This window comes from Sapajus apella, unplaced genomic scaffold (assembly GCF_009761245.1).
Source record: "Sapajus apella isolate SASKATOON/1434 unplaced genomic scaffold, GSC_monkey_1.0 scaffold83, whole genome shotgun sequence".
In the NCBI taxonomy this organism is placed as follows: domain Eukaryota; kingdom Metazoa; phylum Chordata; class Mammalia; order Primates; family Cebidae; genus Sapajus; species Sapajus apella.
In genome coordinates, this window is record NW_022437023.1 from 6623860 (window position 1) to 6645078 (window position 21219).

The 21219-nt window shown below is 44.1% G+C and overlaps 1 protein-coding gene across 2 annotated transcripts in view; it reads left to right on the top strand.

Annotated features, from left to right (window-relative positions):
- GLP1R (glucagon like peptide 1 receptor) overlaps positions 1–10783 on the top strand; it is a 44448-nt gene extending 33665 nt beyond the window's left edge. The window contains exons 13-14 of one of the 2 annotated variants that reach the window (XR_004261414.1): positions 5448–5671; positions 5758–10783. Coding sequence is in view for 1 of the 2 variants with exons in the window: in XM_032253617.1 (XP_032109508.1) it covers positions 5448–5615 (168 nt within the window). In the remaining variant the exon portion in view is untranslated. Of the gene's footprint in view, positions 1–5447 lie in introns of both variants that reach the window. The other variant, XM_032253617.1, reaches the window with a different exon arrangement.
- Positions 10784–21219: the final 10436 nt, after the last annotated feature.

Genomic DNA, 21219 nt, shown 5'->3' on the forward strand with positions numbered 1-21219 from the left:
ACATACCCTATGGTATGAGCTTGGGGAAGACCCAGCCTCATGTTAAGGGGGTCCTGAATGACCCCCTTTGCTTGCTGGTGGTGACTGTCACTTACAAAGTGATTCAACACACGCATACCCAAGCCACATGCTTGGAGCTTTAATAATCATGATTTCATTTAATTATGACCCCAACATCCCTCAAAAAAACCCTGCTGAAATTCTTATTTCATCTTCCCATTTTGATACATGAGAACACTGAAGATCAGAGAGCATCAGAAACCTGCCCTGGGTTGGAAATAGTGGCACACATCGCTTCTCAGACTTTTGGCTAAGATGTAGTGTGGAAATAGTGGCATGGCAGAACCAGGACTCAAATTAATTCTGCCTTAAGGAAGGAAGCACCTCGTTCTTCATACACACAGGCAAGAGCCCTGGCTCACTGTGGGGAAGGGGGTGGCTTTCTGGTGCTAGGGTGGGAGAAGGGGGTTCTTGCTGGCCCAACACCCTCTCCTGCAGATGCCTGTAGGACTGCAGGCCTCCCTCCCATCTCTGAGATGGTCAGCTCCTGGGAGGAGGGCGTGCCTGTGTTTGTGGACAGCTGGGAAAGGCTCCTTCCTCCAAGGTACTCATCTTTGGGCTGGGTATCATAAATGCCACAGCAGCCCCTTCCTCCAAATTCCTTCCAGAGGGGAAAACAAATAATAATGGCAGGGGCAGCACCGGGGCCCTTGGGGAAGTGTCCACAACAGGATTAACCGCCAGCAGGGAGGAGTCCACCCCACAGTCTGGGAGGACACTGAGGACTGTCACTCCGTTCAGGCCCAGGTGAGGGTTTGCACTAGTGGGGCTGGGGCACAGGTGACCCAGGGACACTGATCCTCAAAGACCTGGGGCTCTTTGTGTGACTTATGTGTCACTAAGCCTGGAATCCCAGAGCTCAGGGATCTTGGAGTCAGCACATTAACAAAGACTTATCTTTTTCTGTGGGTGTGGGGAATGCAGAGGGGGCAGTGGGTGGGGACCTGGGTATTTCAGGGAACTATGAGATGGCTCAAAGAAGCAATGTGACGTAGCAGAAAAGATGCAACCATGCGGTTTTTGGCGTCTTATTTGGTCTGATCTAGGCCCCACCCCTTAATGAGCTGTGTGACTTTACATGCCCACTCTAAATCTTAGTTTGCTCATCTACAAAGTGGGGGTGATAATGCCTACCTTTGAGATTCTTGTGAGGATTAAGAAAGTCTGAAAAAGGTGGGAAAGGAGAACCGAGAACAGATCCCTCCTTCAAGGTGGGACGCTGAAGGCCCATCCTAGCTCCTCACAGCTGCTGCTTGGCATGAAGAAACACACACCACCATCTCCAGATGCTCAGTAAGCAATCACTATTAGATATCAATATTGTGATTCCCAGAGACAGGGCCCTAGGGAATCTCAGAGGATGCTGTGCAGAGAAAATGAGGCTGGGTGAAAGGGAAGGGAGAGGGATGTTCCCCTGTCCCTGAGGCTTCCTCCTGCCTCTGCTGAACTGGCTTCCTGTGGGAGGCGTGGCCCTCAGATCTCTAAAAGGGAGGGAAACCAAGGTTTCTTAATCGCTTACTGCATATTAGACACTCAAAGTGTCTAATTACATCCAATGCTGTGAATGGTATCCCCAATTCACAGCTAAGAACATCAAGGCTCAGCAAAGTGAAATGAGTAGCCCTAATTCAGTAGCTAGAAGGCAGTAGATGTAGTGGGCTGTGGTGGGGGCAAGATCCCACTTAATATCTGAGGGTAGCCAGTGCTGGGGAGGTGAAGGCAGGGCCAGGCAATGGGATTCTGGCTGCTCCCAGGGCAGATCTCAGAAGACACAATGGGCTCAGTTTGGAGGGTAGGGCAGGGAAGGAGAGAAGGGCCTCACCCAGTAGGCCCTTGACCCACAGGAGGCAGGAAGACACAGCAGCCCTGGTTCTTCTCCACGGCCAGATCCTCACATTGAATTTCTTTAAAACTGACACAAACGAGGAAGTGCAAAAACCTAAGCTCTGTGGGTGGCCTTCCCTCCAGGAATGTTCTCAGCCAGCTGGATGATGTGCTACCCAGCCCTGAGCTCTGCTGCTTCCCATTCCAGCCCAGTAGTGATGGGGACAGGACAGGGTGGCATGTATCCCTGTGCAGGGATGAGGAGCAGAGGCCCGTGGGGAAAGACAGGCTCCCTGCTGCCACCTTGTCACCTTAGCCCCCCACTTCCCCATTCCCCCTCCTCTGTCCTTTGATACCCTCACCGCAGCCCTACTGGCAGACACATTATGCTTGGCTTTCCTGCCACCATTACAAAGAGCTTCCACTGACCCCTGGCTCAGCCGCCTCTCCAGATTCCATCCTCCCCAGCCCAGTCGTCACATCACCTCCCTCCTCATGCACCACCCATGGCTGGCCCACCTTTGTAAGGGGATAGACACATGTTTATGTAAGGAAATAGTTCTTTGCAAAGAACTTGACCCTGAATCACCAGAGTTGCGTCTCTCTGACCAGGCCTGGCTGTAGGTTCCAGCTAGCATCTCCCCATGGATCTTCCATGCTTGTGCCATGGGGTCCCAGAGACCCTGCTCCAAGAACAGGAGAATATGTCTCCTTTCAGAGTACCACCCAGTTCCTTTAACCCCACTTCGAGACTCCTCATGCCCTGGCTGCTCCAGGCACAAGCTCAGATACATCATTGTCACCGGGCCACAAAATATGCAAGTGGCTCTGGGGCTGAGGCCTCTGTCCACAAGAGCTGTTCTGCAGACCCAGGGTTGCCATGGCAATGCCAGGTACTTGTGACCTGAGGAGAAAAGATGGCTTGAATATTGGTTCTGTGTGCCTGCCAAGGCCTGCACCAGCTGCTGGCAGGCGGGAGTGGGGACAGGGAGAGGAGGCCTGAAGGTGGTTTTGCTGTGGCTTGTGCCTGAGAGCCACAGTGAGGTGACTCAGAGCCCTGAGTGCTGGTCCCAGCCCTGCCACCGCAGAGCTGTGTGACCTGGGGCAAGTCATTTTGCCTCCCTTGCCTATGTCTCCCCAGGTGTAAATGAAGGTGAATGAGCTTCCCAGTTCACCCCAAATCCTGAGCCTGGCATGATGCTGGCTGTAGAGGGTGGCCAGGAGGATTGTGCTGCACTGCAGAGGTTGAGGGCAGGGATGAGGATACAATCCAGTGGTGGAGGAGGAAGTGTGCTGGCCTAAGTGCCAGGCCAGGTGCTCAGGATTTTTAAAGACAAAAGTGGCATTTCTCCCTGGCCTGCCCCTCTAGATTTCAGCGGTGGAAATGGTGATTGTGTTGGACAAACAGGGAAACTCTGTCTACCACAGGTGCAATGGACACTGTTGACTTGTGTCCACCACTCCATCAGCAGAGTTCTCTGAGGAACAAGGACCCTCCAGGGTGATGCTTTCCCCTGGTGTGGTCTTGGTTGGTTCATTTTCATAGCTGCGGAACAGAAGGAACCCCATGTGAGATGCTCATTTATTTACGTTCTCATTCATTTGGCTCATTTAAAACACATGTATGAAGTACCTGCTCTATGCCAGGCACTGTGCTAGGTTCAGGGACACTGAGATGAGGAAGATGTGGCCCTAGCCCCTGAGGTGCTCCCAGCCGAGTGGGGAAGAGATGCACAAGGGACAAGCAGAACCTCAAGAGCCACACGGGCAGGAGGCCAGGGGTTAGGAGCCGGGCCTTGGAATCAGGCCAGATCTAGGTTCAAATCCTGACTGAGCGACCTGGGGAAACACTTAAACACTCTGTGCCTCAGTTTCCTCATCTTTAAATGTGGAGCTACTTTGCAGGGTCGATGTGAAAGTTAACTAAGATCATCAATGGAAAATGCTGGGCATGCAGTAAGTGCCCAATAAATGGTGGTTTTCAAGGACAATTGTGATTACAGGGGTCACAGCAGAGGTTCAGGAAAAGTTCTGAGGGAGATGGGGGCAGAAGGAGACACTGTGTGTCAGCGCTCCGAGAAGTCCTGCAGGTGTCCCTGAAACCTCTTTGGTCTCTGAGGTGGTTTCCTCGGGGGTTTGCCTCAGTTTACCCTGTCGCCCCCCAGTGGAAGGGCTATGAAACAAGACTGGCTTCCCTGCAGCTGCACAAATGGGGGCCACCACTGGACTCAGGGCCCCCACTCCAGCTGTCAGCATGTACTCTCTTCACAAAGGCTCGGCTGGGCAGGGAGCTGGCAACAACAGGGTGTCCGTAGGTGGTGTCTGCTCAACCTCCTTCCCTCCCCCACCCAAGCTTGGGCTCCTGACGCTGCATGGGATACTGCCGTCATTCTGGCAGGCAGCCTCTGATCCATCTCAGCTCTACTCAGTGCAGAAAAAGTTCTTTTAAGGGATGGCATGCAGCCATACCAGGCGTCCTGCTGGGCATAGCTGGATGGGTGACAAAGGAGGAGGAGAGGAGGGTTGTTTGCACAGGGGCTGGTGGGGGGGATTAGCCCCTTATCCACAGCTGCTGGCAGCTGGCCCTCTTGGTGATTTGGCCTAAGGGGAAGGGCCCAGACCCCAGACACTCTGGTGTGGGAATGGCGGGGACTTCAAAGAAGCTCTGGAAAGCAAATTTATGGGAACATCACCCAGAAGAGCAGTCCAGACCCCCTAGGACTAGCTACGAAGGTTCCAGCAGGCCCCTCCAAGGACCAGAATCACTGGCCACCACAGGGAGCCGTAGCATTGCCACAAACCCTCAAGGGATGGGGGTTCCACTGTGTTCCTTGGATTTGTCTCTTTCTGCCCCAGCAATTTGGCCCCCAAGCATCAGCCCTCCTGAGAGGCTTTTCCTGATGGGGAAGTCAGAGCACAGCACAACAGGAATCCTGACTGACTGAGCTCGCCTGGGCTGCACCCCCATAGCCACTGCAGAGTCTCTCTGGATGGCATCAGTTGAGAAGGCTGCCCCTTCCTCCCTGCTGTTGCACGTCTCAGCCACCTTCCTTCTTTCCTTCCCTCCTCCCCTGTGAGGTGCTGGGGCCTGGATGGAAGCCCTCAGGGAGTATAGAAGGGTCTGCTGTAGACTCCAGGAGGGTTGGGGGTTGCTGTCCCCCTTCTCCATCATCCAACCTAAAATTGGGATTGTGCAATCTACAGAGTCTCTCTTCTCTTTCCTATCTCCTGTCTCCCTGCATTTCACCCTCCCTCTCTTTCTTTTCCGTTAAATAATACTGTGATGGATTGTAAAAGGTACTTAGCTGAATCACAGCGTTTAGAGATGGAAAAGACCAATTAGGTCATCAACCTGATCTCTCTCTTGAGGAGATGCAGAAAACAGGAGACAACGATCAACAATTTTATTGGGATATTAATTTAGGCGCCCGAAGGCCTTGACTTGCGTCTCTTAATATAATGCAGTGGATTTCTTTTCCTTCCCCACTAATGTAATACTGGGGCAATTTTGTGAGCAGTTGGTTTGCATGGTGGCTTTCATTTCCCTCCTTTTCCCATGGAAGGTCCAGCTGGAGTTTCGGAAGACCTGGGAGCGCTGGCGGCTGGAGCACTTGCACATCCAGAGGGACAGCAGCATGAAGCCCCTCAAGTGTCCGACCAGCAGCCTAAGCAGTGGGGCCACGGTGGGCAGCAGCGTGTACACAGCCACCTGTCAGATCTCCTGCAGCTGAGACTCCAGCGTCTGACCTCCCTGGGGTCCTTGCTGCTGGCCAGGTGGCCATTCCAGGTGGGAGAGACACTCCCAGGGACAGGGGAAGGAAGGGACACACACACACACACATACATCCTGCTTTCCCTCCCCAAACCCATCAGACAGGTAAATGGGCAGTGCCTCCTGGGACCATGGACACATTTTCTCCAAGAAGCAGCAGCCTCCTAATTTGATCACAGTGGCAAGTGGAGAGGAAAAACGAGCACTGTGAAAATGAGGAGGATTTCTTCCCGTGAAGCCACAGGCCCTTGGGGTTCCCCTAGACAGAGCTGCACATCAACCCCAGACTCAAACTCAAGGTCAATGGCTTATTAGTGAAACTGGGGCTTGCAAGAGGAGGTGGTTCTGAAAGTCGCTCTTCTAATCTCAGCCCAACACAGCTGGAGTGATGGGAGCCTCCTCTGCCTGCATCACTTGGAGGCACCCCCTCTCCGTCTTCTCTCAAAGGGAAGCTGTTTGTGTGTCTGGGTTGCTTATTTCCCTCAGCTTGCGCCCTCATCTCACTGCCCAGTTTCTTTTTGAGGGGCTTTGTTTGGAGCACTGCCAGCAGCCTTTTCTGGAAATGGCTGTAGGTGGTGGTGAGAATGAGCATTGAGAAGATGCCCGCTTCTCCTCCAGGTATTTGAGTTGCTTTGGTGCCTGCCCCTGCCATGCCCAGAGAATCACGGCAGGCCTGCCACCAGGGAGCCCAGCCCTAGGGTATGAGCTCCCAAGTCTGTTTTAAAGACGCTCAAGAATCATCTGGGGTTCATCTAGGGGCATGTTAGGAATGTCCAGACTGTGGGTGTAGATTATCTGCCACTTCCAGGAGCCCAGAGGGCCAGGAGAGACATTGCCTCCAGCTTTCCTTGGAAATGTTTTCTATGTGTGACCACATGCTGTCTCTTGTGTGAGAATTTGGATATCCTCTCTAACTTGAGGGTACGTGATCATAAAGAGACTCTCCTAGGGAAGCCAATAGTCCCCATCATCACCATGTGAGGCAGGCTTCCCCTGCCTTTGGAAGTGCCCCCCTTGGGAGCTTGTATATACTTCATTCACTTTTCTTTATTGCTGTGAATAGACTGTGTGCACAAACAGGCAATTCTGATTTCTCCCATCTAATGGAAATGAGTGAAATCATGCTTGTGGTGTTGCTATTTGGGGGAGTGCAGCAGTCATTGATTTGACCCGCTAACACCGGAGCTAATTAAGGTTTGCCCTGCTGCCAGCCTCCCCCACAAATAATGAACAGCGGAAAGGCTGGATGGGGAAACCTATCAATCCAGCTCTACAGCCATGGCGAGGAAGCCCCCAGCCATGGTGACACACAGCAGCACTGCAGATACCCAGACAGACGGCCATCCTAGAGAGGCTGGCAAGGAGTTCATGGATGCAAAGGAAGTTTCTGGAGCAAGAGAGAGCTCTTGGGAGTCAGGACCTCTGGGGAGAGAAGAGGGGTCTGACAGAGTCCTTTATGAGTTGGCCTTTCTCTCCCTTTTAAATGGTGGGAACCCTCCCCAAAACCTCACCACAGACATTCTCCTGTGCCCCTCAGAGAGGCCCATGATGTGCAAGGAAAATAGTAGGATATAAAACACATCAAGCAGAAAATTTCTTATACTTCAGCTTCGGTGAAGTGATGTCTATGTTAATAGGGAAGTTGAACCTCAGGTTAAAGAAAGGAGTTGTGTGAATGGCTGCCTTGATTGAGACCATATAGGCCGGGGCGCATTCCTGCTTCCCCAGGACAAGGGCAGACTTCCCAATGGCACCCCTTGTTTGCTGTCTGTTTGTGAAGGTGAGCACCAGTGGGTTTGATGTGGGGCACAATTCTGGTGCAAGTGTTTCAGCTTTGGATAAACTGAGGATTTTGAGAATCATTATTATGTTATACAGGAACAAAGAAACAGAATGATATAACATGTGTGAAATAAGTTGCTGAGGATAGGGATTGTAGGGAAGAAAGTGCTTGGTTAGGCACCTGGGAAGCTCATACCATTTGATTTAAACTGTAAGTAGAGTTCTCTTCTCAACTGAAACTGGTGATTCCTGATTTGAGAAGGCTCATCAGACCCCCACACCCAAGCCTTTTAACATGGAGGAAGTTTTTCCTTCATGAATACATACCAGATACTGAACTGAAGAAATCTTTTCTTTGCTCCAAGCCCCACGGAGCTATTAATAGTCATTCTAATGGCACTGCACTATTTCTAAGCTCTAAACTAAATATGGCTCCAACAGGTCTGGGAACTATCGAATGCAATGTACTCTGAAATTCCACCAGCTGTTTACATGCCTGATGCCTAACGCCATACGCCTGGAGCTTGCTGAGAACTCTCTCGGCTGCCTCTGTCCTGGGGTACTATTGCTGACCAGCAGGGTGTAGGCGCTGCTTTTGTTTGAGCTTTGCAGCCACAAGGTCTGATGGCTGTTGTGAACAGCAGCTGATTTCAGCACTCTGGCCAGCTTCCTCAAACTTGTTCGGGGCTTGTATTTTGTCGACTTGTCTTTGCCATTTCAGTCTTTCAAGCAACTAAATCACAGAATTGAAACAAACCACTTACATTGCAAAGTTGCCTTCCCTATGAAATGACTTTCTGGATTGCAGGGATGATTTTTGATGGTCTCAGTGTGCCTCATGCTGTAGACCACATCATTGGAGATCTGGGAGACTCTGAGCAGAGAAAGACCGTGGTGATCCCTCCTGGCCAGATCTGCAGGATTGAGGAATGAAGCTTGCAGAGGTGGCTTGCCCAAGGGCACAACACTAGAGGGTGGCTGAGCTGGGCCAGGACCCAGACAAGCCTTTGCCTCGCAATCTACTGAGGCCTCTGGGAAGGATAGGTGAAAACTATAAATAGCTGTTCAAGATTCTAAGTAAAAGTCAGTGGTGTTATCTGGAATTTCTACTGAAGAGGAAATACAGTAGCAAAGGTAGACTCATCAGATGGTGAAAGTGTCATCTCCTTTATAATTAATACTGGTGAGAAGAGGGGAAGGATGTACTTTCCTATTTTAACTCTGGTACCTCATTCATCATTGTCTTAAGAAATGAAATGCATCAGGGCACACATATGCATAGAAACAGCACCTGAACCGTTTTGGATAGCAATTCCAGCACTCTTTTAATGGATTGGCTTAAATTTTTTTCTGATGCCTGTGTGTGTGTTTGAAAAGTTGCACTGATAGTCACACAGAGTGTACTAAAAGAACCTGAAAGGTCTCGAACCTCCCCTTTACCTCTTTAGAACTCTCTGAATTTGGAGACAGCTAGCAAATGGCAACTGTAGCCTAGCAAAGATGGCACAGCACCACGAAGGGAAAATAGAGTCAGCTCCCATCCATGCTCTGAAGGTCTTGGCCACTCCTATTAGGGTTGGCTGTGTTCTATCCAGCAGCTCACAGACAGAAGACCTCCCCTCCTCATTCCCTCCCATTTCTTTCTTCTGCAAAGAAAGAATATTGTGTGCTGGCAGTGTGTGTATGTGTGTGCATGTTTCTTCTGTGCATTGCAGCATAAAGTTAGGAGATGATGACTCCAGAATCATCACACCCACTGTGCGGGTCACAGGACCACACACTCCAGGCTGGGAGTCTAAGTGGTAGATGCTTCCTCTCCATGCACAGGCAGGGCTCCCATTATTTGCTAATGCCTGCGACGTGCTCAGGAAAGGCAAAATCTATTCCAAAGGTTTATTTTCCCTCTGTTGAATTGATTCTAATCTACAGTGCTGACCCTGCTTTGGCTTCTATAAGGCAAACTATAAAAATTCTCCAATAAAATACAGAGGCTTACTCTGCTAAGACACCTACCTGTGTGAATGACGTGCTTAACATTCAGCAGAAACCAAATTAGGATCAACTCTAACATTTCCCCCCCATTTTGTGGCTGGAGTGAGTTCCCCTGGGAAAGAAAATAGCACAAGTGAGAAACTTCTGCCAACCTCATTACCATGCCCCTACACTGTTACCTTCTGGCCCACATCAACTCTCTGGCCCTATGGAGGGCCGAGACAAGGAAGTGTTATTGAGCAGTATAATTTTGAACACTTTACTTAGTGCCACAGTGTGTCTGCAGTATCCATAATTACTTCTACTCTGCCAATGACTACAGACTGGCAGGAAGCAGATAAGCATAATTGTTTTCCAATAACTCCCCAAGTCTCTTGGACTTTGCTTATATATCTGAATCTCTCAGTGGAGAGAGTTTTCTCTCTTCTTTGGCCATTTTAGCCTGTTTTCCAGGACCTTATCTAGCACTGGCTCCATTTTTGCCCTAATGTATCCAACTTCCTTCCCCGCACTCCTCCTCCCCCACTGCTGCCTCAGGAAGAGGTGACCTTGCTATCCATACTGTGAATGTTGTTCTTTCAGCTGTGACCAATTTGGGGATACAGCTGAGGGTGCGGTGCTGTTAGGGCTGAAAAGGATGCACCTCATTCTACGTTCGGGTGCAATGAGGAGCGTGACAGCCATCAGCTTGGATCCTAACTTACATTGGGTGATGCAACCTTTCTGATGGGGCCTGCCAAACTATCAGTAATTAGTCAGCTTAGACAATGTAGCATGACTAATTATTGCTGTGTCAAAGCAATTCAGGACAAGAAAAACATATCTAAATGAGAATGTTTAGATGTGGTAAGAAAAGAGATCTCGCCACAGTTTGGAACGTATAAAAAGTTGAGTTATTTGCAAGGGAGCCAATGGGAGCATTGAGGAAAGGGCAAAATTCACCCCAGATAGCCAGTGCTTGATCTTGCCAAGCAGTTCACACTTTACCTCCAAACCTGCAGTTCTAAGCTCCTCCCACTAAAGTAATCATCACATCCTCAAGGCAGACAAACTCCAGCATCTCATCGGTTCTGCAGGGATTTGATGCAGACCGTTAAATGCACCAACAGAGAGGTAAGCCAAGCTCTCAGGAGGGACAAAGCTAGATTTCTCTTTTCAGTGCTCTTGGGGAATGTTTGCTCTTCATGAATGTTTAAACAAGATCATTTCCATGTGATGTCTTAATGTATAAATTCCTGTAAAATATGACCAGCTTCTATAGGTAGTGAATGTAATTCCTTGTATAGATGTGGATGGATGCAAACTCTTTCCTAATTTGCCTTGTAAGTCAAATAAAAGTCTGTCTCTACTGTCTCTCTTGCTCTTCCTTTGCGAGAGGAAGTTTTCTGCAATGTCAATCCAGGTGACTCACAGTGCAGTGGGGAAACAAAAGATGCCATTTCCAGCCCAAGGAAAAAAAACCCTGCTCATTACTCACACCGTGATTCTCATCTGCAGAGCACTTACCAAGTACTAATTTATCCATCACATCCTTTATGCGGGGACTGCAATGTCATTTAATTAGAGAAGTTGGGTGGTCGAGCAGCTTAAACAATAACTGACGGCCAAATGGATGTGTATTTTAATTCCACTCATTCATTTGATCTCTCCTGTCTAAATGAACTCAGTCCATTAAATCCATTTTTTTAAAGTCATAACAGCATAAGCTTTGTTTGCAAAGCAGCCACGGAATTTGAGTGGAACTGCTGTTGAGAGATTCATCTCCAGAAAAATGAACTTTTCTCCAATTTAAATCATCACTCACTCTCCAGATTTGCAACTCACCCTTATAGAAGGGCAGAAGAATTGCAGATTTCCCTAATTCCCCCACCATTTCGGTTACACCTATTTGAAGGTCAGTGTACTTACCTGACAGCTTAAACAAATCTGCTTTTTAGACAAGCTGTGGTAATTGTCCCTTTCAAACAGAAGAATAATTCTTACCCTGAGAGCAAGTTATACCTACAGCCAGCTCCTAATAGCGGCAGGTGGAATATTTGCATTTGTTTCTCTGCACCAATCTTGCTTTTGAGTTCATTCCTTTCCCTATTGATACTCTTATCTTTCTGTGTCCTTCCCCTTCCACTTAGCAGGACCAAAAATCAGGTTTTTTGTCCCCTCCCCACCTTCCAGGAAAACATCCACCCAAATCAATTAATGGCCACCACATTTCTAGGTAGATATTACAAATAATATAAATCAGGTAGAAGTGCACCTTCTTTCTCTGAGGTTGCACTGTGGCTTAATAAGGGCTTGACCTCAGCCTAAAGAAAAAGGGTTGAGGAGCTGCCCTGCTGTTCTGGGGCCTAGCCACTGGGAGGACAAGTGACAATTCTTGGCTGCCAGACTCATTCATGTTCACATGCAATATAAAGTCACATTCCAGTGACTGCAGCCCCAAATGGGGAGGACTGAGTTCCACATAGAATTTGTGAAGGATCTCACTCACATGCCATTGCATATCAGCATTTTCAAGGGTTGGGAACTCCTGGTCCCTTCACTCACTATCCTCTCAAAATCCTGTGCCATAAACATACGGCAGTTCAGTCTCTTTCAGTCTCTGTCTCTGTCTCTTCCTCTGTCCTTCCTTTCTTCCTTTCTCCTTCCTTCCCTACCCACCCTCCCACACACAGAGAGAAAGACTGAAAACAGTGAGGTTTCCCCGATCAGAAGTAGAGAAATAATTGGTGGGCAGAGAGGGAGGCTGGAAACCAGCAGCACAAGCTTGACTAGATGACAAATGTAGCCAGATGGTTGGAGAAGATGGGAACAGAGATCCAGTATTGTGTGACAACAAGGAAGGAGTAGAACTGAGTGTTCCCAAGGTGGGAAGGGTAGGTGAGGAAGAGAAGATGAAGAGGCCAGAACACAAGTAGATAAAGAAAAAAGAAAAATAGCAGACTATTTAAATGTGAAAAAGGGCTGTAGTAAAAGAGAGGAGAAAATTGCAGAGGAGGAAAAAGGAATGAGAATTACAAGTGGTAAAAGACAAGGAACTAGGTTAGGAACCCTATCTCCAGTCAACATTATAAAATCCATCTTCCATAAATCTGAGCTCTTTCCCTGCAGCATTCTCTAATCCTAAGCGGTGATAGAGTATTTCCTTTTGTACAAAAGGTCATTTTAACTAACACAATGATTCTGGAAAGAGAAAAAGACCCGTGGTTTAGAGTGAATCCAACAAGATTTTTATTTTTTCACACTGACACTGAGCATAAATGTGAGAATGAATTATTATGCCTCCCCCTCATGTAGGACCAATAGACCTTAGAATTTATTTGTGGTACAACCTCCAACTACAAACAAAATCCATAGCTGAGAATCACAAACACTGGGCAGTCCCATGCTGAGAGGTGGATTGCCTTAGAGCTAACGCAGGCTGGTAACACCCAGAGGCAATTGGCGGGCTTTTTTAACTTTCCAAATCTTTAGGGAGAAAGAGCACAGACTTGAGGAAGTAAATGATATTTATGCAAAACACCTTTTTAATGCCAATGACCTAAGGTGCCATTAAAAACACCCTTGGCAACTACACAGATTAAATAGTGACAACAAAAAGGCCATGGTTACTTTACACTTTAGCTCCAATCTTTGACAATTTGTAACCATTATGTATGTTACATAATACCTGGTAAAAAAAACAGGTGTTTTACCACCGTATTTTTGCCCTCCAGAACCCTTCTGAACCTTCAAAATCCCTAGGAAATTGAATTTACAGCTTTAATAAACCCCATTGGTACTCATCAATTAGATGCTACTTGACAATAAAACCACCCTCAAGCTCTTTCATCTTTCAAATCCTGGTGTTAAAAGTGGAGACTAGAGAACCTAAACTAGAGACACACACCAAAGACATTTCCCCCTAGTTAAGTTAAATCAATGTCCTTCCAATGGCATCCTTCAGAAAGGTACACTTCAAAATACAGATGAAGACCGGGCATGGTGGCTCATGCATGCAATTCCAGCACTTTGGGAGGCCGAGGCAGGGGGACCTTGAGGTCAAGAGATTGAGACCACCCCGGCCAACATGGTGAAACCCCATCTCTACTAAAAATACAAAAATTAGCTGGGCATGGTGGTGTACTCCTGTAGTCCCAGCTACCCAGGAGGCTGAGGCAGGAGAATCACTTGAACCTGGAGGCGGAGGTTTCAGTGAGCTGAGATCATGCCACTGCACTCCAGACTGGTGACAGAAACAGACTCTGTTTAAAAAAAAAATACAGATGAGAAGATTTCTCATGTACACTCATATGAAAGAACCATGTTATATTAAGAATTATACTGTGTTGAAATTTTCTCAGCTATCAAGAAAAACATCTGTAATATCCCAGTTACATAAAGTATTTACAAAAACACTTTCTAGAAGTTGGTAAAGATCATGAAGCCTGCCAAACAAGGCATGGTGGTGCCAGAAGTCCAGAAAACATGCCACACCCACGGGGTCTGAGAATCTACTGTAATGGCAGTGCTCTCACTAACTCTCCTAGCCTTGAACACCACCCGCTTCTCAAATACAGACCTTTTTCTGGCAGGAGGGGCCCCTTACCTCTCAAGCACCATGACTGAGTTAGTCTTGCTGTCTCTTATTACATGAGAAATACAACAGCTCTTGAGACATTCTGTATCCATGGTGCAGATCTCCTGGGAACATGCCAAGCCACCCAAACCCCAGTAGTACTCCCAAGTTGGAGTCATCTCCATAATAAAGTGTGGGGCTCCCACACCCTCTGCAGTGGCCACCCATATGAAGAACAGCTTTCTTCAGCGGCATTAAAAATGATGCATTGATGTAGATTTCCAAAGGCTACAGCAGCAAGATCATGGAAACTTTATGTGAACTTCAGAATCTGATTTCTCTCTCTTCCTTGGGGTTGGATCCTCCAAAGCCATCATATCCTAACATGAATTTCCTAAATGATCATGTTTCTTCAGGAAACATCTCTTCCAGGGCCCCTACTCACCCTGCATTGCCCAGCCTTTCATTAGGCCATGAGGATTCTGGGGAAAATGCAAGCTGTCTAGGAAATACCCCTCTTTGCATTAACAGTTTTTTGAAAATTATATATGGGCAGAACCTGATATAATCCATGAGAAGAGCCAGAATAGCCAAAGACATTTTTTTTTTTTTTTTTTACTGATGTGGATCTGGAACAAAGCAATTGTTTCATATCACCCGGTGCCATTTTAGAAAATGTTTGGCACTGCCAAACTCAGTCTAAATCTCAGAGGAAAAGTCACTAGAAGAAAAATGATTAAAACAAGCTCTACACAACAAAGCTATTTCTGTCCCTAGAGATGGTCCACTGTAAATGAACTGCCATGTGTATAAAGAATACTCTGCCTGTAAACACATATGCTTTTCTCTAAGAGTTATGAAAATAGATCAATATTATTAGTGAAGGAATAAATGAAATATTTACCAAGAGAGAAAGGCAGTAAAGGATATGGGGTTATGGGGAAGGGTGCTATTTTAGGCTGGATGGTTAGGGAAGACCTCTCTAATGAAATGACATCTGAGAGACCCGAAAAGAGTAAGGGAGCAGGTCCTAGGATCATCTAGGGGATTTAGTTTCCAGAAAAGTCAACAGTCAAAACCCTAAAGCAGAAAGAAGCATCTTTAGTGTATTAAATCAGTAAACTATGGTTCACCACCTGGTTTTATAAATAAAGTTTTATTGGCACATTCATGTACGTATATATTGTCTATGGGTGCTTTTGAGTTGAGTAATTGCAACAGAGATAGTTTGGTCAACAAAGCCTATTTACCAACTGGCCCTTTACAGAAAGTCTGCCAAACCACAATGTAAGATGAACATCAAGGAGATGAATGTAACCTGGAAAGAAAGGCAGGGGCCAGATCACTTTGGGCCCGGTATGATAAAACCACCTAAACAAACACCTACCTACCAAACAACAAACATATCCCCAAGGGATTAAGACTGCAGATATTAGTTACAAATTGGGGTCCAAATGTTTCTTTTCATTGCGTCATTCTAGGGTACCCGTCTGACCTCTGCTTTATTTCTGGACCCCAGGGTTTTCAGCCTTTTTTTCCATGTGACAGGGATGTGCACATCTGAGAGGGTTCCAAGGACATATCCACAATAAGCCTAAACAAATAAGATTTAAGAAAATTATAAAATTAATATTCACAAATAATATTATATGCTACAAGTTATTTTGATATGAATGTGACATTTTAAATTATATTTTTATATTTATATTATATTTAAATTTCAAAGAGGTTAGCCTGGTTTGTACTATTCATACTAGTGACAACTGAATACAACTCAAATGTTTAATAATAAAGGACTGGCTAAATAAAGGGTGGTACATTTATCCATATAGAAATATTACGCAGCTGTCAAAATCAACACTGTAGGAGAATAACAAGAGAATATATTCAGTGTTAATCATTAAGTGAAAAAAAAATCAATCATAGATAGGACTAAGACTAAAACAAATGTAGAGATAGGACAAAAGAACAGAATATAAATGTTATAAACCTTAACAAAATAGTATAATAAAATGAGGGAAGGAAGGGAGGAGGCATAAAAGGCAGTGTTGGTATGTTGATTTCATTATCTATCAGGTCAAAATATATCATTCAAGGCTGATAAATCAAGTAGTAGGTTGTAATTATATTTAAAGATACAAAGTCAATCAATTAGTCAATAAATCAGTAGAATTGGGGGTTGAAGGACAGAGAAAAGTAGGAAGAAGGTGGAAATATAAATTTATGACATTCATTTTTTTCCAGGACATTAATAAATGCTGCCTAAAAATATCAATTTTTAAGTAACTACTATAAAGTTACAAATATAAACTTGAAACAGAAATTTAAACTTTCCAGATTATTGAAAGAAATACAGACACACACAAACAAAACAGGTAAAAAAAAAAACCCCAGAGACCATATGGTAAAAGAAGCTACCTAAACAGAATAATATAAAATGTGATGAGATAAGCAAGACTTTCATAAACATAAGTTAAATTCACCTATTAAAAGAAAATATTATAATTGATTATAAAAGAAAGCACAACTAGTCTTTATATACAAGCAGCATACCTAATAAAAATAATTCAAGCTGAAAACAAAACTATGGGCAGAGGCACACGAGGCAAATGCAAACAAAAAGTAAGCAGGGCTTCTAGTCTTAATATCAGACAAGAATAAATTCAGGGCAAAATGCAATAAAGAAAACAAAGAGGGCTTTGCATAATGATAAAGGAGATAATCTACAATGAAGAACTAAAAATATGCTTTTTATGTATTCCAAAATCTAAAAGTGCTAAAAATACTATAATCTCATGAAAATCACTGATAAAAAAACATAAAAATACTAACAAACAGAACTATCAGCACATTAAAAAATAGTATATCACAATCAAGGGTGGTTTATTCCAGGAATAGAAGGATTGCTCAATAGGTAAATCTGTGATACTGATTATATTAATTGATCAAAAAGAAAAACCATAAGATTAATGTCCACTACACTGAAAGGGTATTTTGTGAAATTCTATATCCATTCTTAATTTAAGAAAAATATTTCAATAACATAAATACAGAAGAGTAATTTCTTAAGATATCTGTTCGTCTATCTATTCACTTATCCCAAAGCCAGGATCATGCTTAGTGGGAAATACTGGTGCATACTTATTAAAGTCAAGAGCAAAACAAAGATAGCATTGATTACTATTCTGATTTAACATTTTTCTGGGTGCTTTAGCCAATGTAATGAGACAAAGAGAAAAAAACAAGAGGAATAAAAATTGGGAAAAGACACCGAGCACAGTGGCTCATACCTGTAATCCCAGCACTTTGGGAGGCCAAGCAGGGAGGATCACTTGAGGCCATGAGTTTGAGACTAGCCTGGCCAACAACGTGAAGCCCTGTCATTATTAAAAATACAAAAAATTAGCTAGGCATGGCGGCATACACCTGTAGTCCCAGTTTCTCGGGAGGCTGAGGTGGGAGAGCTGCTTGAACCCAGGAGGCAGAGGTTGCAGTGAGGCAAGATTGCGCTATCGCACTCTAGCCTGGGTGACAAGAGTAAGACCCTGTGTTAAAAAAAAAAAAAAAGGGAAAATAGGAACTAAATTTTACATTATTTGAAAAGGAAATAATTACCTACATGGCAGACTCAGGCAAATCAACTGAAAAACCATTAAAATTAGTAAGAGAATTTCGTAAAGGACTGGTACAAAATTGATCTATCAAAATCAATAGTTTTCATACACACACACACACACAATAACAACAACAAGTTGGAGGAAATAATAGAAGAAAAGATCTACTGACATTAGTAGCAAAAGATAAAATAACCAGGAATAAACAGGGAATAGTAAGATCAATGGAAAGCAAACTTGAAAACGCAATTGAGGGGCAATAAAAGAGGCTTAAACAAATGGTAGCATACCGTATTCTTGAATAGTAAGACAATAACTTATAGGTATTTCTTCTCCTTAAGTTATGTGTAAATTTAATGTGAGACCATTAAGAATACCAACAGAAATTTTGGGGACCTGGTCAAGTTAATTCTAAAGCAAATAGGGAAAAAATAAACATGTTAAGTGTAAGTTTTAAAAAAGAAAGTAAAAATAGAGTAATAAAGAGGTATCTAGCCCCTTCAGATTTTAAAACACATCATCAAGCTACAATAATAAAAAGTGAAATACTAGAATATGAAAAGGCTGTCAGATCAAAAGAACAGACCAGAAAGTCCAAAATTGGTACAAACACACAAGAAATGTGGTATATGATACAGATGGCTTTTAAATTAGCAGGAAAGAGATGGGTTATTTAATAAATGAAGCTGAAGGAACTAGTGAGATACCTGAACAAATAGATCCCTGAATAAATAAAGCTGGATCCCTATCTGTAACCCCACTCTAAAATAAATACGAGGTAGATAAAAAGCTTAGACATAGAAAATGAAAGCAGTAGGTAAACATGGAAATTTTTTTTTTGCTGTATGACATAAACCCAGGTCTTAAAATAAAATACATAAATTTGACAACAAAAAATTTCGACATAGAAACAAAAACAGCAACAAATTTGAACAAATTGAACAAAAATATTTAAAACACATAATTCAAAGAGCCAGTTTTCCTCATTTACAAAGAGTCCCTAAATGAAATTTTAAAATTCCCAACAACGCAACAGAAATCATGCAAAGGCTAAAACGTTCACAGATAAATACAAATGGCTCATAAATTTATAGAAAGATGTTCACCCATAATAAGAAATTTAAATTAAAACTATGAGGTGTCATTTCACCTATCAGATTGGCAAAGTACAGAAAGTTGGGTAACACCCTGTGTTGTGGGGTATGAGGAAACTGGTGTTTTCATACATTGCTGGTAGGAATGTAAATGAGAATCACTACTATCCAGGGCAACATCTGTCAACATTTTCAGTCAAATATCCTTTTGTCAGCAAATCTAAGAAATTATCTCAGAGAAATATTCACATATGTGGAAATGATGTATGTGCAACGATATTCATTGTATATTGTTTGCAACAACAAAAGATTAGAAATGATCTAAATATACATTAATGGAGACTGGTTGAGTTATAATCTATCCATACAATGGTACACTCTGTAGCTGTGAAAAAGGAGGAAGCAGCTCTATCTGTGCTGACATAATATTGTTTGTGCTGACTAGGAAATATTGTTTGCTCAAAAAGCAAGAGGCACCCAATATTCCTTTCCAAATTGCCTCTCATCAATTCCTTTTATTTGTTCCTTAACATCTAAGTCCTCAGAGTGCATGCAAGCATGTTATTCTCCTTCATGATTATCACCTTTCTCCCAGGTGTTTTTTTCTGACCACAATGCTACTTTTTTGCCCACACCTTCTTTTTTGGGAAAGTACCTAGTACTCCTTTAAACTCAGCGCAGTGTCACTGCCTCCAGGAAGCCTTTCTTGACCTGTAATTTAAGATCTTTTTTTGATGCTGTGGTCCTCATTCAGACGACATACTCTCTGTGTGGCTTACCATACTACACTATAACTGTCTGGTTACTGGCTACCTCCCCCATTTGACTGTGAGCTCCTTGAGAAATGGAACCTTGTCTACTTTATGTCTATAGAAGTCAAGCCCAGCACCAGGATTGGCAAAGTTTAGATGCTCTGTAAGTGGATAGATGGATGAATGATACAGAGAATCTACTCCCCACCATAGCATGGGTGATCTTTTAGAAATGAAAACTGGGGGCTGGGTACAGTGGCTCACGCCTGTAATCCCAGCACTTTGAGAAGCCGAGGCGGGCAGATCACCTGGGATCAGGAGTTGAGACCAGCCTGGCCAACATATAGTGAAACCTCATCTCTACTAAAAATATAAAAATTAGCTGGGTGTGGTGGTGCATGCCTGTAGTCCCAGCTACTTGGGAAGCTGAGGCAGGAGAATTGTTTCAACCTGGGAGGTGGGGATCATGCCACTGCACTCCAGCCTGGGTGACAGAGTGAAACTCCGTTTCTCAAAAATTAAAAAAAAAAATTGGATCCTGTCACTCCCTTACATAAAAACTTCAAATGCACATAAAACTCAGACTCCTTAAAGAGAAAAAAGCAAGGGACAGAATAGTGTGTTTGGAATGGTGTCATTTGCAGGCTTGAGAGAGAAGGAACAAACATGGCAGGGTGGAGGGAGATGTTCTTACTATACATGCCATGTACCCATTACCTCTTGACTTCTAAAATACATGCATAGAAGTGTAACAATGTTTTATTCTTTTCTGTATTTCCAGAATGTTCTAAAATGAGCATGTACTTCTTGTAGTAATTTAAAGAGAACCTCAAAAATAAAGGACCTTTAATTTCCATATAGTCTTTGGAGTTAGCTCCTCATTGTTTCAAAGCGATGTTTCTTCTTCTCTCATTCTGGTGTTCCAAATGAACAGTCTGAAAATGGCCAACCTCACTGCTCCCTTTAAAAATGCACACCAATTTTCTTTGTTTGGATTTAATAATCACTAAACTTTCTTCCTATTTTAACATTTATGGTTTATGTCAGCGGCTCTTAGACTGTGCCAGAGATCACACCAGGGAGGCTGTTAAAATGCAGATTCTCAGGAGTCTACCCCCAAACATTCTGAGTCAGTGGGGGCCCTAGAATCTGCACTTTAACATTACCACAGGAGACTCCTATGCAGGTAGGTGATCTATAGACTATACTTTTCAAAATATTCATCCATGACTCGTTAAGGAAAGAGTATTTTTCACATAGAAGTGAAAATCCTATATATATAGAATTTAGGACTGAAAGTGATCTCTCCCTTGAACACACACACACACACACACACACACACACACACACACACACTACTTACACCTTTATAAACATTCACATTGTCCTACACTTTACAGTTTTGTGTACACTCGTCTTCTTTCAGCTTTTTGAGACTGGGATCCAAGTCTTTATGTAGCCCAGTGCTCCAAAGTTGTGAAATAAAAGTATGTGTAATAGAAACCAAAGCATATGGTTCAAATGTTACTTTCTTTGGCTTAGGGAGTTGGTTCTCTGCCAGCTATGTAAATTCTTTGTCATTCCATCTCCCCTTCCCGCAAAGCTCAGATGTGTGCGACAACTGTTAACACTGCCTGCTAAGTCTAGAGAGGGGCTGCTGTTTTATTTTAAAGACATACACAAATCACTTCTCTATGCCTTTCCCAGGACCTCTGATGAGCCCTTTCCTCTGTGAATTTTAAACTGAAAGGAATACCTGAAAAAGCCGCACAAG